The sequence below is a fragment of the Falco cherrug genome, chromosome 4 (genome assembly GCF_023634085.1).
Source record: "Falco cherrug isolate bFalChe1 chromosome 4, bFalChe1.pri, whole genome shotgun sequence".
NCBI classification, from domain to species: Eukaryota; Metazoa; Chordata; class Aves; order Falconiformes; family Falconidae; genus Falco; species Falco cherrug.
In genome coordinates, this window is record NC_073700.1 from 46755789 (window position 1) to 46769344 (window position 13556).

Here is a 13556-nt window from a genome sequence, read left to right on the forward strand (position 1 = left end):
ACTAAGCTCGCTGCTCCCGTTTGCCCCATATAAACCAGTGGAGTAATTAGTCAAGGCACGCTTTATAATGACACAGGTTGTAGTTATCAGTATGGCCTTGCATTAAACAATTACACTGTGTTTTGTGTACGAGCGAGGCTAATTTACTGAGATTGCACTCTTAAGTTCTTCAGGGCAGGGATCTAGCACGTCACTACTTTTAGTGCTCTTTGAATAGTATAATTAGCTAAGACAAATGGGAGACTGGAAGCTTGTGACTAATACCTAGTAATACTGCAAGAGGATGGGATCACTGAAGTAATTTCCAGGACTAATGCTATCCTCCCTCGGACTTGGAGGCTGGTTTCCTCTTTCCCATTTCAGTCTGGTGCCCTGAGCGGAGGGAGCGGTGGTGGGGCTGGAGCCTTTGCTGGGGGATTGAAGGTGCTGGGCTCGGGAAAGCAGGGGATGCCCGCTGGGGTACCTGGAGTCGTGGTGCAGTGCTTTCACATCTCCCGTGGCTGTTCCAGCCCAGCACTTTACTGGTCTTCAGAATCTGAATGTGCAGTGGCCACTCCAGTCTGCTCCACAGCCTTCTTGCTGCCGTGCAGTGCCCGTGTGTTTGCAGACATTTCCTACTGAACTGCCTTCTGCCAGGGGTATTTGCAAATGAATAAAACCAGCACAGAGGTGTCTCCCCATAGCTCAGCAATGAGACCAGGTGGGGATCTCAGATGCTGGTGCCGCCATCCCTGGGTGGTGGAGCCCTCAACTGGGACGCTGTCAGGGAAGTGCTGAAATGGATCCATGTAACAAAAGTTTTTCGTAATGAAAAGAAAATCCCTGGCTAAACAACGCTGGATTTGCCTTGTAACTCCAGCCTTTTGGTTTAGCTCTTTCTTGTGCATAGCGTAGTATCTGCCAGGTGTCCTTGAGAGAGGAAAAACAAGCTTCTCCTCTCAGCATGCAGATTGTAAAGAATGCCTGTAATCTTGTAGATTTAAAATTGAGGATGATGATGCCTCTTTTTGATCGTTATGAATAGGAACTAGCTCTTGCAGATCACCGTGTGAGCTGAGCTCTGAGGGCTCTGCCCTTCCTCCCATCTACCAGAAACCATGCGACCCCTGCGAGGTGGCCAGGCCTGAGATGAGGTGTGCTGCTTTTTTTTCTTTTTAGGTTTGCATTCGGGATCTCCCCAGGCACCTGTGAAAAGCAGCATGCTTGTGTCTTGATAACCAGCCGCTGTTCACCGCGTGTGGACAAGCTGCTTGGACCATCATGGTTTTTGAGTGGGAGAGTTGTAGTTCCAGGAGCTGTTTGTGCCACCACTGTTGTGGTGGGTGCTCATAGAAGATAACTGTTGTTGTTTCTAGTGCTGGACTTTGAAAGTAACATCTTCAAAGCAATTATTATGAGCCTCTTGATATCAGTCTGTATTTATCCTCTGTGTAGCATCTAGATTGTCAAGACACCCCAAGCAGAGTTCTCAGCTGCTTTGGGTCCTCTGACTATGCCTAAGCCCGGTGTATCAGGAACCGGAGCGGACGGGTGAAGGGGCAGTCCATCTGCCTGTCCATCTCTCTCTCTTCCTCCTTTCTGGGAATGTCCAGAAAAGTTGCTACAAAATGGATCTAAACCGTTTTATAACAGGCATAATATGGAAGAGTAGCATCAGGTGATAAACTCTCTTCCCAAGCTCCACAGTAAGCCCAGATGTCAACGCTCTCTGCTTTACCCGTGTCCCGGTTGGATCTGAAGAGGTGTTGGTAGCAGAGGAGCGTAGATCGTGGTGATAGCCCGAGGCTGCTGAACTCCTGCAGCGCTTGTTTTTAGGATGGTGAGCCCAGAGGACGAAGCAGAAGGGTGGGGAGGACAGTGAGGGGAGATGGTGGCTTGTTTCAGCAGCACAGCGGTTCAGGGTAATCGGTGAGTGTCTCTGCAGGGGACTGGAAGGTTGAGAGAGGCTACAGACCTGGGGAGGGGGGAGTTAATGGGGAAAAAAAAAATTCTCAGTGGCTTGAGCAATGTTTGCTTGAATCCTATGTGTACTGTCCATGTGGTACTCCAGATCAGGAACTTGAGGCTGTGGGAGGTGGGCACATTGCTGCAGGATGGAGAAGGCGCTTGCTCTGGCCAAGAAAGGCCAGACTTACCCAGCTGCCTTCCTACTTGGTCAGGTGTGAAATGGAGTCCCATTTCCAGGGGTCACGTAATTTTTAGAGGATAAAGTTCGGTGCCTGCTTCAGTCTTGGAAAAGCCTTGGTTTCTGGGTGATCCTAAACAAGCCACAGAAGCATGGAGAGCAAGGGCTGCGGCTGGGCGCACCGCTGCGGTGACACGTGTGGCATGGGAGGGTGTCCTGCACAGCACCACCCTGGTGGCACAACCGAACCGCTCTTTCTCTTTAGGCCTTCGGGTCCCCCCGTCGGTAACTGAAGGATGCAAACGTCACACGTGGCGCCGTGACCTCTGTCACCGCTTGCCTTTGCTTCAGCACATCCATGCGCTTGCGTAGCTGCAGCACCTGCACCTATGGCTTCGGAGCAGACAGGGTGTCTCCTCAGGTGCCAGACGAGACATATCTGGGAAGAAGGTGAAGGGAATATGTCTGATGGTTTTAAATACTGCAAACCTGTAACTTTTGATAGCAGTCATGAGAGGGAGGCTGACCCAGCTCTTGGCCTGAAGCCCTTAGGAATAGTGCAAGCAGGCTCAGCTGTGCATGATTTTATGTCAGGCAGGGCTAAGTGACTTTTAAAAATCTTTGGCTGCCTTTCTGCCTTGTAGTAGGAAATTGGCCCTTAACTGGAAATGAACGGTGATTTCTCCTAGTATCAGACACGGTGGCTCTCCTGGCAGCCGCGCTGCGGTAATAACGCACTCATGAGGTTATCTGGGCTAGCGGAGAGCTTGAGCTGGCCATCTGCTGACAGACCTGACCCTTGTGAGGAACCACAAAACTCGTTTGTGTTGGCAGGGTCCTGTGAGGCACCAAGAAGGACCTGCTGGTCTGTCTGCCTGTCCCCCTGGGACAGAGGCTTGCCTCCAGCAGGACCTCGGCATTTGGAAGTATGTTGCTCTTCAATAAACAGCAGACAAGGTTTTTCTGCTTTGAAAAACTTTAAAAGTGGTATTTGATGTGGAAGGAGAACTGAGATGATGTGATGGAGTCAGGGAAAGTGCTGCAGGATGCAGAGTAAGAAGTGCTTCTTGGCTGTTGGTTCTTGCCACCTGAAATTTGAAAAAACAGACAAGGACTTGATCGTAGGATGGGGATTGAAGGCTCTTTCTGAGCTAGAGTCCGTGTGACTCAAACCATCATCATCACCGGGTTTGCGCAAAATAAAACGGTTGTAAGGCATCTCAGGACAGGCAGCAGAAAAAGAGTGGGGGCAGAGATTGATCCTCATCACTGAAGCACGTTCTCTTCTTGTCCGGACTGAGGCACGCCCTTGAGAAAAGGATTAATAGATTTGCCAAGATTCATCTAGATGCAAATCCAGATGACACTAGTGCTCCTTCCCCCTGCTCCTGGCAGCCTTCTTTGTGCACGACCTGGCACGAGGAGACTTAATTTTTCCCCGAAGCCTCCAGGTATCGCTGTGTTAGAAATTGCAGTTAAACAGCTGTGTCATTACTAGGTGTAGCTAGTACTCTGTGGGTTTCTGTGCATGAATGAAATACTTGAGTCCTCCGAGTGTTAGGCTGAGGACTTTTCACCCCTCAGACTTCTTCAAGGTCAAATACAAAGCTGAGGTGACAGAACTTGTTGAATGCTCCTCTTTCTCCCACTCTGTATGTAGAATTGTGCGCAGCCTGAGTCAGTCCTGAACATGTACCAGCACTTCTGTCCAGTCCATGTTTTTCTTACTTTTTCAAGAAACTGAGATTTTAAACCAGCTGCTTAGAGCATGTCCTCATTTAAAAGTTAATTTCTAAGTTTTGTGGAGCATGAAGTCAAGGAGCTGCTCATTTAATAGCAAGAAATTAAAAATTCCTGGATGAGTAGGTGTGGGAAAGGAGGTCTCTGGTCTTCTCATCCTGCCTCCTCTAATTGTGGTTGTTTCTCCATTTCAGGATTCTTCATACCTCGATGAGCTCTCCAACAACTCCCTCTTCTCATCCCCTGCGGATTCCCTCTCTGACATTGCGGATCCTAAGGACTTCTTGCCTGCCGATGGTCTGAACCACGTGCCAACACTATGGGATATAAACACACCACAGCAGAACCAAATAGAGGTATGGGCTGCTCCTTTTCCATCGTCCCTGACAATAAATACCTTAGGCTTCATCCTGTGGTGTTTTCACCAAGGAATTAAACAACTCATTTCCCTGCAGGGATGGATTTGTGGTACAATGGTGTTATTTTACTATTACCAACTTCACTTGAGGAGGGATGGGGTGAAATGATGACACAAACTGTAGTCTCCTGGAAGCAGGAGGGAATCCGGACATCCTCAAAGGGATACCTGCACTCTTTCAGAGTGTGGTGCAGGCACTAGCTCTTCTGACGGCAGTGGTGGGTAGGTGCACAATGGGTCAGGTCTATCCCTAAAACATTCAGCAGGTCCAGAGTGGACTGTGACGGGGTGCTCAGGAGTGCTGAAGAGAAGGACTGCAGGAAAAACACTGTGGTGTAGATCATTAACTGCCCTCAGCAGCAGCCACCATTTGTTTATTCTCCATGGCAGATATTTTAGTAACAATGACTAAACCCCCAATCCTGTCTCAACTTAAGACTAACCATTTGTGTTTACTTTGTGAGTCGAAGTCCCTACAAGCTTTTACGTCTCTTGAGTTTCCCTGGGCATGTGATCTCCCGACAGTCCCACAGCAACATGTGGTTCTGTGCATTTTTACCAGCTTTCTGCCATCTGTTTTCCCTCGTCTGTTGGGACTGGTTACTCACTGTTGCACAACCTGGTATCAGTCGCTACGGGTTTGGTTGTTGGCGGAACCAATATCATACGTGTCTGTGGAATCTCTGGATCTCGGCTGTCACGGTGAATGCCCAGTCGTGCAGTCGGTTTCCTTTGTAGGTCATTCTCTTACGAAGACACTGGGGAAAAAGATTCAGTGTGAATGCCCCAGAAGGCAATCTGGCATGGCCGTGCTTTAGCCGCTGTTGTATTTTGAGGTTCTGTTGTGTTTAGAGGCTGCATTTTCACTTAGTGGTGTGTCTGCCGATTTCCATGAAGAAAGCTGGCTGGTTGTCACAGCTGGGAAGTAAGAGTCTTGGCAGATGCTGCTGCTGTGTGGCTCAGTGACAGGTCGGGCACTGAAGGAACGTGGCTTAGTGGTGAGGGTCCTAGCCTGGCACTCAGGCAATCAAAGCTCCTGCCTGCCTTAAACTTCCTGTGAGATCTCAGGCCATTTATGCAGATCCTCAAATAGACACCTGAGCTCTTGCTGAAATCACTGAGGTTGCATCACCTTCATAGACCTGTGCAGCATCCTCCTGGCCTGCAGCGTGTCTGTAGTGGGAGGCAGCGAGTACTGCTGCTCTGCTGCCCGCGGGTGATCGTGTTGGACACCAAGGGTCACGCTGCTGCGCTGCCAAGTGAGGGCTGCACAGGCGATCTACGCACAGGCTGGACCCCTTTGCGGTTTGAGACAGCAGGAAGGAGAGTTGAGCTATTTGCACAAAAGAAAAGGCTGAAGACATCACAGCTTGTAAACAGGGATGAAAAAAGCTAGAAAGCAGATGCATCCCCCGAGAGAGAAGGCCTATGCCTTATGACTCCCGGTTTCCTATTATTGAGTGTTTTTTACGTCGTAGCCTAAATCACTACAGAAATAGTTCCTTGGTGTCCTTTTTTCTAAACATGTGAACTCTGGTCGAGATACTCGATGCTTAAAAAAGCTTGTAGTTTTGTATCTGTGGAGTATACAGCAAAAATCTTAGTGGGAAAAGCCGTTTCAAACCCAGCGTAAAGAATGCAAGTGAGAAACAAATACGTGTGAGACCAACTTCTCTGGCCTGGGGGAGCAGCCGTCTAGGTCTCTGCTGTGTGCTGCTCTCACCTCCTCCCCTTGCCCCTTGTTCTGCAGAGCGCTTGGGTTCAGATAAAGCTAATTAACTCCTTGGAATTCCATTTATAAACGACTTCCTTTAGAAAAGAATCTCTAACTATTTTAAACGTTGCCTTATCTGTGTTTTCTGAATACAGAGGTGGTTGGGGGTGGTTTTGATTGGTTTTTAATTTCACTGAGTTTGATTTTTTTTGTTTGGTTTTTTGAGTTTGAGTTTTATTTCCTGAGGCCTCAGTTAAGCAGGTCCCAGGCAGGAGATTTCGGTTTCATTTTTCTGTGGGAGGTGATAACTCACGGGACACAAGGTAAACGGATTGTCAGGCTGGATCGTGATTGACAACTGTTTTATTACCTGAGTTTCAAATATGCTTTTTTTGTGGTTGTTGTTCTTAAAGGAGGCAAACAAGCGATCTGTTGCGAAATCTGAAGGCAGTGCCAAAGATAAGGTTCCTTACTATAACATTCAGTGCAGGATGGAGGCTTTGCTGATAGCCTGCACCAAATATACAAGCAATTTAGATAATCCTTCCCTGTCCCTCGCCACATCATTACATCACTGTAATTTTCCATAAAATTGCAGGAATTTTGGCTTTTGAGTAGCCAGAGCAGTTACGAAGCTGCAGTACAGAGCTGCGTGTCGGTCCTGTTACCCCGTACGTGAGCTGGGGAGATGCAGGCCCAGTCTGTTTTGATGCAGGACATCCCAGTGGCAGCTGTGTAGGCAGCTTTACCCAGGAGCAATGGCTAGCCTCACACGGTGTTGTCAGGGTGGTAGTTTTTCCCGAATTTCAGTCTCCCAAGGTTCAGGCAGAGTGGAAATGGCAATCCTTACACAGCTGTGATGTGTGGGATACCTTGTGAGTGAAACTGGGTGAGTCCTGCCTGCGAGACCCATGTGTAGATCCCAGGTACAAGAACGGCCTCGTACCTCATCCTCTTTAAAAAATAAATAAATAAATAAATAAATAATGAACTGCCTTCTGCTGTGTAGCAATTTGAAGACATGGCATGGGAAAGACCATATCCCTATTTTAGCTTCCCCCTTGTTTCTATCAGCTGTCACCAGCACTGGGGAAACGGGTTTTCAGAAGGGAGGACAGAGCAAAATTACAGTTAAAAGCATCACAGCGAGACTGCGCAACGCTGAACATGTCAAGCTCACTAAGAAACCCTTATCTCAAGTGCCCAGCGCTGAAGCTTTAGGTGGAGTGTTTGTGATTGAAGGGGAAATGGCTGGACACAGAGCTGCGTTCATGTGCAGGCGTGGGGAGAGCTCTTATCCGTAAAGAACGGAGACGTATGTAATGTGTTTATCGTTTCAGGAATGGGCATGGAGGGAAGAGCTACTCCACTGTTACATACTTGCAGGAGTTAGCAGACAAAACCCATGCTTGCTGCATTTGTAATGAAGTTGTGAAATACCTTTTAAAAATAGTTCCTGTAATCCATTGTGTTTTCTCACAACCATCTCACAAGTTTACAGTGTTTTTAAGATTGGGGAAGCAAAGCCCTGCCTCTGAAGCCTGTAGCTAGAATTTTTGTGAGCTGCTGATCTGTTTTTTCTAACTCATCCACAGCACTTGAAAAATGTGAACAGCCTTGTCCTAGCTCAATACATAGGGAATGAATTTATGCAGAGGGGAGGTGGCTTGTCAGCCGTATGTCGCTGTTTCTTTTCCCACTGAACTCATGGCAAGGTGGGGCAAAATGGAGAATAATGCAGAAAGGAAAAAAATGGAGTAAGACCGAGTCTTTGTGCATGTGTCAGCAACTTTACTGAATGAGTCTCTCCTGCTTACATCCCAGTGTTCTTCCATATGCCCTGCATGCCTCTTCTATGAATGTTTTTAGACACGCAGCATAGAGGAAGGAGAAAAATCAAACTGGGAGGTGAGCGAGAGTAGAGAAAGGAAGAAATGGTACAAGTTCAGGCTGGGGAAAGATGCCCTATCCTCCAGTCCAGCTCTGGTCCCACCTGGACTAGCCCTCACAGCATTTCTCGGCCAGGTGGTTAGTTTTCCAGTACTCCCAACCACCAGGATTTCTGTCACTTCCTTTGCAACACCTGAGGTCAAACGCTGTGTGCCAGAGCCCCACTGAACTGGGACGGCAGGGGTTTGTACTCTGCAGATTGCGTGATACAAACCCAGACCTGGATTAACCTTCCAGTGCTGGAACTGAGAGGAGCAAGTCCTGCTGTTCCAGCAGATCTGGGCCTTTCTCTTGCCTAAATAGAAACTCTTAGACTGAGCTCAGATTTGTAGGTGGAGATGTTTCACCTGCTCTCCAGATTTGTTGGCACTGAAAATAGCTCTTCCGTCCAGCTTCCTTCTGGTAATTCTGACTCAGGCTTCCAGTAATGGAGGGTGGTTTTTTTTTTTTTAAATTTTCTTTCTTTCTTTTTTTTTTAATTTAAAAATAGGAAATAATCGGCATGTTTATGCTTAAGAACTTCCCATCTTTCACTTCTGCTGGTCTCTCTGTAAGTCTGGCACTCTTTGCAGGCTCTAAACTTGCAGTCGTGCTGCTTCTGGAGTTGCTGATTGCTTTGGATGCCACGAGCTGCTGGCTTGACCTTGCTCGCTGTCGGGAAATTCCAGGGTGATTTTATTGGGGGGGGGGGGGGCACACGAAGGATCTCCTCGATTGTACCTTCCCAGCTAGGAGTGTCTCAGGAGCTCTCCTGGCAGGCTGCGGTGCAGCAGGCTGGATGGTCCAAAGCCATCATTAACTCTGACACAGCAGCTGGTGCCTGGAGAGACCCAGCTGGCCCGTGTGGCACCCTGACCGCCACATTGCCAGCTGGGTGGGGGTCTTGGTGCGGATTGAGCTCCCAGGCCTCATGGCTGGTCTCTGTAGTGGAGGTCCTCACTGGTGGTCCTGTTTTCTGCAAGAATTTGGTGAGCCTGACGGGCAGCTGAAGCGCGCAGGCTTTTGTGGTCTCAGGCAAAGGGTGGTGGATCTTCACCTTGGGACAGCTGTTAATTGGTGCTGGCCCGCGGGTTGTGTTCTGGTGCAGTTAGGTAATTACTTAGAACAGTGGTTTTAATGTTAAAAAAAAATTTGCACAATCATTAAGTAAATGCCTGCCTCAAGGGCAGTTTGTAAGAAGATGTAAAGTGCCGGTGTTCTGATTTAATGCTCGGTCCTTTCCCAGCGCTGGCTTTTAGTTGCAATTTTGCTCAGTCTTTCCCGCTCCCCCCCAGTTTGGATCGCCTTGGCTGTGCTCCCGTCTCCCCTTCTGGTCCCCAAAGCAATGCTGTTTCTCTTCCATTAGCAATAGAACCCAGAGCTCGCAGCTGGATTTGCTGGTTTAGAATATAACACATGATCCCGCAACGGGAATCTACACAGTTCCTTTTAACAAGGTCCTGTCTTGTTGGGAACGGCAGAGCTGTTTTGTACAGAGCTCCCTTTGAAGCAAACGGAAAATAGCAACTAACATAACTGCTCCAGTGCAGAGCAAGTCCAGTGTTCCCATAATAAACTTCAATCGGGTCTTGACGGGGACTGCTGGCTTGTAAGAGTCCTTTGAAAGTGGCAACGTTTGCACAAGAAATCTGTTAGCGCTAGTGGGAGGGGTATAAAAATTGGGCTTATGCCCGAGATCTCATGGATCAAGGCAAAACGTGGCATTTCGGGATGACCCGTCTTAATGTCCTGTAGTTAACTACAGCCAGTGCAGAAAGGTTCCTGTCCCGTGGGTGTGGGAGGACGTGCAGGCTTTCAACCCACGTGGGCTTCTACACAAAATATTCACGTCTTGCAAGAATGTATTTACCTTGGCCAGTTGTTCCCTGTGTGTATGTTGACAAAGGCATGGCTGACATTTGCAAGATTTATTTGTTTCTGGAATTATTGCCCAGGGCTTTTCATTCACAAACGGTATTAAAGTCCACTGTCAACATCAGAATGTAAAATCTGAGTACAGAGCCCAAGTATTTTTACTGTTGTATCTTCTGGGGTCGGAGGGCTGAGGGGTAAGACTGCTTTCTCACCTACACCTGTTCTGTTCCAGCTCTTCTCACCCAGCAGATCGTTCACTGGCTTGAACAGTTCGAGTGACCACGTTCCTGCTGTCCCCAGCACCCCGCTCCTCATAAGCTACCAGGTGAGAACAACGGGTGGCTTTGGTAGGGTTGGACACCAGGCTCTTAACTCGGTGACATCCATGCGGAGGGGAGCAGTTCTGTTTGCCCTTCAGAGGGAGTGGGACGAGAAAATCAGGCATCTACAAGTCACTGCCCTTTCCCAGAAGCGTCTTATGTTTCCTTTGGTGGAACCTGGCTTTGTTAAAGAATAATTTGTGCTTTCACGACTTTGCTTTATGCTGCTGAGTGCCGTGCTGAGTTTAAAGCTGCTCTGGGTCCCTTACTCAGGGCCAGATTAGAGCACAGCTGGGCAGAATTCATGCAAGCTCACAGCCCATCTGAAAAGTGATGTAAACATTTTTCCCTAATTTGGTGGGGACTAGGCGCTGAAAGTAGCTTCACAGCGCTTGCTGGGCCCCCTGGGCAGGCTCTCATGGATGGTGTTCCTCGTGTTGCTGGAGTCTATAGATTAATTGTATTTGAAGGGTTTGTGAATTTGCATAGGGATGGCTTAAATGGTGTAGTTTCTAGCACGGCCTGTGTCCATAGCAAAATGAGAACATTCACATTTGGTCAATGCTGTGTTTCTTTTCAGTCTCAGGCTCCTGCAGAGGAGGAGGATGAAGGTGAGGAGGAGGAAACAGAAGAGCTGGGGCAAACAGAGACCTATGCAGAATATATACCTTCGAAGTGTGAGTGTTGCCATCGCATGAATGTGGGAAGTTCTGTTAACTCCATTGTGGACCAACCTAATTAACGGCTCCCTTATTTTCCTGCAAGCCTTATGTGGTGTTTGCAGGCTTGTGATTTTCTAGAACTTCACCAGTGTACTGATCCTTTATTGGTGCTACGCTAACTTAACACTTTTCTGTTGCTTGCTTTTGGGGGAGGCATGGCTTGATTGTGACAATCTGAAATTTAAATGGAACAAAAGAGTAAAGAGCAGGGGTGGGGCTTGTCGCTTCTGTTCCTGAACAGGGGGCTACAGACTATTCATAGGAGGTGCCCTGTAGGTGTGAAGAACTTGAATTATGTTTTTTCTGTGTTGTTTAGCCAAGATTGGGAAGCACCACCCTGACCTTGTGGTTGAAACAAGCACTCTGTCCAGCGTCCCCCCGCCCGACATCACCTACAGCCTTTCCCTGCCACGCTCTGTTGCCGACAAAGGGTCACTCTCTGCACTACAGCTGGAAGCAATCATTTATGCCTGCCAGGTACAGGGCTCCAGCTTGCCCAGCTTGCATGTCTTACACCAGAAGGAATCTGCCTTTCGTATGAACAAATGTTCAAGTGTGTTTTACAATAACCTGTCGTGTAGGTGATAAAACTTCGGAAGATTTGGCATGTGGGATTTTAAATGCCTTTTGAAAGGATTATTTGAAGCTGGGGACTTCTGTGGGGTCTGTTTCCCAATGAGGCAAGAATCCTTGACTTTTATTGCAGAGGGGAGTGCTTTACATTTTGGGGGCCGTTTCTGTGAACTGCCACTTGTGAGCTTGGCCGTGACACACGACTGTTCCTGCCATTGTTTATCTGAGCAGGAAACGTGCTGGCATTGATGGGATATGTGAAAGGGTGAAGTGGTGCTCTTATAACCTCACATCAAAGCTGTTAGGAAAGGCAAATCTAGTTTAATTTCCAGTTCTGTTCTTGATTTTGCAGCAACATGAAGTTTTATTACCCAACGGGCAGCGAGCTGGGTTCCTGATTGGGGACGGTGCTGGAGTTGGAAAGGGCAGGACAGTTGCGGGCATCATTTTTGAAAATTATCTTAAAGGGAGGAAAAAAGCTCTGTGGTAAGTTGTTGGGTTTTTCTTTCCTCTTTTCCCGTAAGACCTTGGAGTTAGTTTGGATCTGGGAGTAAGGAATTCCTTAGTGCTGATGTTGGCTTTATAGTTGACTCATGCTGTGGCCTTGGGTAAGTCGTTTCCACCTCTTCGTGCCTGTTTGCTGTCTGGGAAACGGGAAGACTTCCCCTGCAGCGGCGATGGAGAGTGAGTCACTGTGAAATAGCAGATGATGTACCACGAGCCTGTCCCCGCGCTCTTTGAAGTCAGCGGGGGGGTTGGGGGTGTTCGTGGACTTCCCGGGTGCAGTCTCAGGCCCCTGGGGAGGGGGGTTTTACTGCAGAACACACGCAGCTTGTTGTAAGTGGCAGACTGGAGTCTGCTGTAGGATTTTGTGTTGAGGTGTGTGGGCAGTTGGAAATACGACAGTTCTGCGCACCTCCTGGTGCTTTAGTCAGAGCTATTAATCACTCTGCGTGGCCTGACTAGCTCCTTAGCAGATAACCAGACCCGCCGTCTTGCTTTGCAGGTTCAGCGTCTCCAACGATCTCAAGTATGATGCTGAGAGAGACCTGAAAGACATTGAAGCCTCCCACATTCCTGTGCATGCTTTGAATAAGGTAGGGAGAAAAGTTGTAATGGTGTTCTGGAAAATCAGCCTGCAGTACCAGTTAGAGGGATCCACCTTAGCCTGTAAAGCAGCAGTCGCTTCTGCCTCTGTGTGGCTGGTGGCACAGGCAGTAGCAGACAGCAAGCTGCTTGCTGTTCCCTTCCCTCGGCGTGCTCTTCCCACTCGGGGCTCTTGCTATTTTTATACACTCTGCAGAGCTGCACTGTGAGCACAGAGCTCTTTTCCTGCAGGGAGCGAGAAGTGGCATCAGGCAAGTGCAAAGTACGGCAGGACGTGAACCTTTTTCGTCATTCCTGAAGAGTCCCGCAGAGGGAACAACTTCTGTTAGCTGTGGCCATGCTCTACTCTCCTGGGCTAATGTTTCCCAGCACTGGTTTCTTGGAACTGCTTTTCAGAGCATGCGAGTAAGGGAGCACATAAAAGTGCACAGATTGGTGCCTGGCAGGTTGCTGCAGACACCTGGTGCTGGGGCTGAGCACGTGGTATTTCCCCCCAGCTGAGCAAATCGGAGAATTTTCAGACTTTCTTCCAGTTACTCAGTGATGAGGATGAAGCATTTCTCAAAAGAAAAAACCAGCAGTGATGTAATGGTTATTCACGGGTTCTTCACAGCCTGTGCTTTAGTCTCTTGTCCAGTGCATCAGCCTAGTCCAGGCTTGTCTGCCAGTTCACTGAAACACTTCCCTCTGGTTTTTAATGGTATCAAACAACCAGCCCTCGTGAAGTCAATGAAAACCACATGTGTTTGACACCTCTGAGTGCACTCTACTAAGAGGCTGAAAGGGGTGTTTGTTTTCAAACCAAAAAGGCTTTAAATGGAACTTACTTCAGATTGGGACCGTGGGGGTTTTTTCCGCTACCTTTTATTTTGTTACAGGTGGGACCTATGACAGTAAGATAGGCAACACTCTCACCTGGTCAAAGAGAAAATTAGCTTCTAGAAATATTTAAAACAGATGGGAGGGTTCAAAACCATTAAACATTCTAAACTGTTGCTTAAAAAAAAATCAAGTGCCTTCAGTTGGCCAGAAA

At 48.1% G+C, this 13556-nt stretch overlaps 1 protein-coding gene across 6 annotated transcripts in view; it reads left to right on the forward strand.

The window, feature by feature from the left end:
• Positions 1 to 13556, forward strand: part of SBNO2 (strawberry notch homolog 2) — a 65984-nt gene that overhangs the window by 35671 nt on the left and 16757 nt on the right. For all 6 annotated transcript variants that reach the window (XM_055708088.1, XM_055708086.1, XM_055708089.1 and 3 more), the window contains 6 exons: positions 4060 to 4221; positions 10034 to 10126; positions 10702 to 10798; positions 11160 to 11320; positions 11769 to 11902; positions 12423 to 12513. In XM_055708088.1, the coding sequence (XP_055564063.1) occupies positions 4060 to 4221; positions 10034 to 10126; positions 10702 to 10798; positions 11160 to 11320; positions 11769 to 11902; positions 12423 to 12513 (738 nt within the window). The remainder of the gene's footprint in view (positions 1 to 4059; positions 4222 to 10033; positions 10127 to 10701; positions 10799 to 11159; positions 11321 to 11768; positions 11903 to 12422; positions 12514 to 13556) is intronic.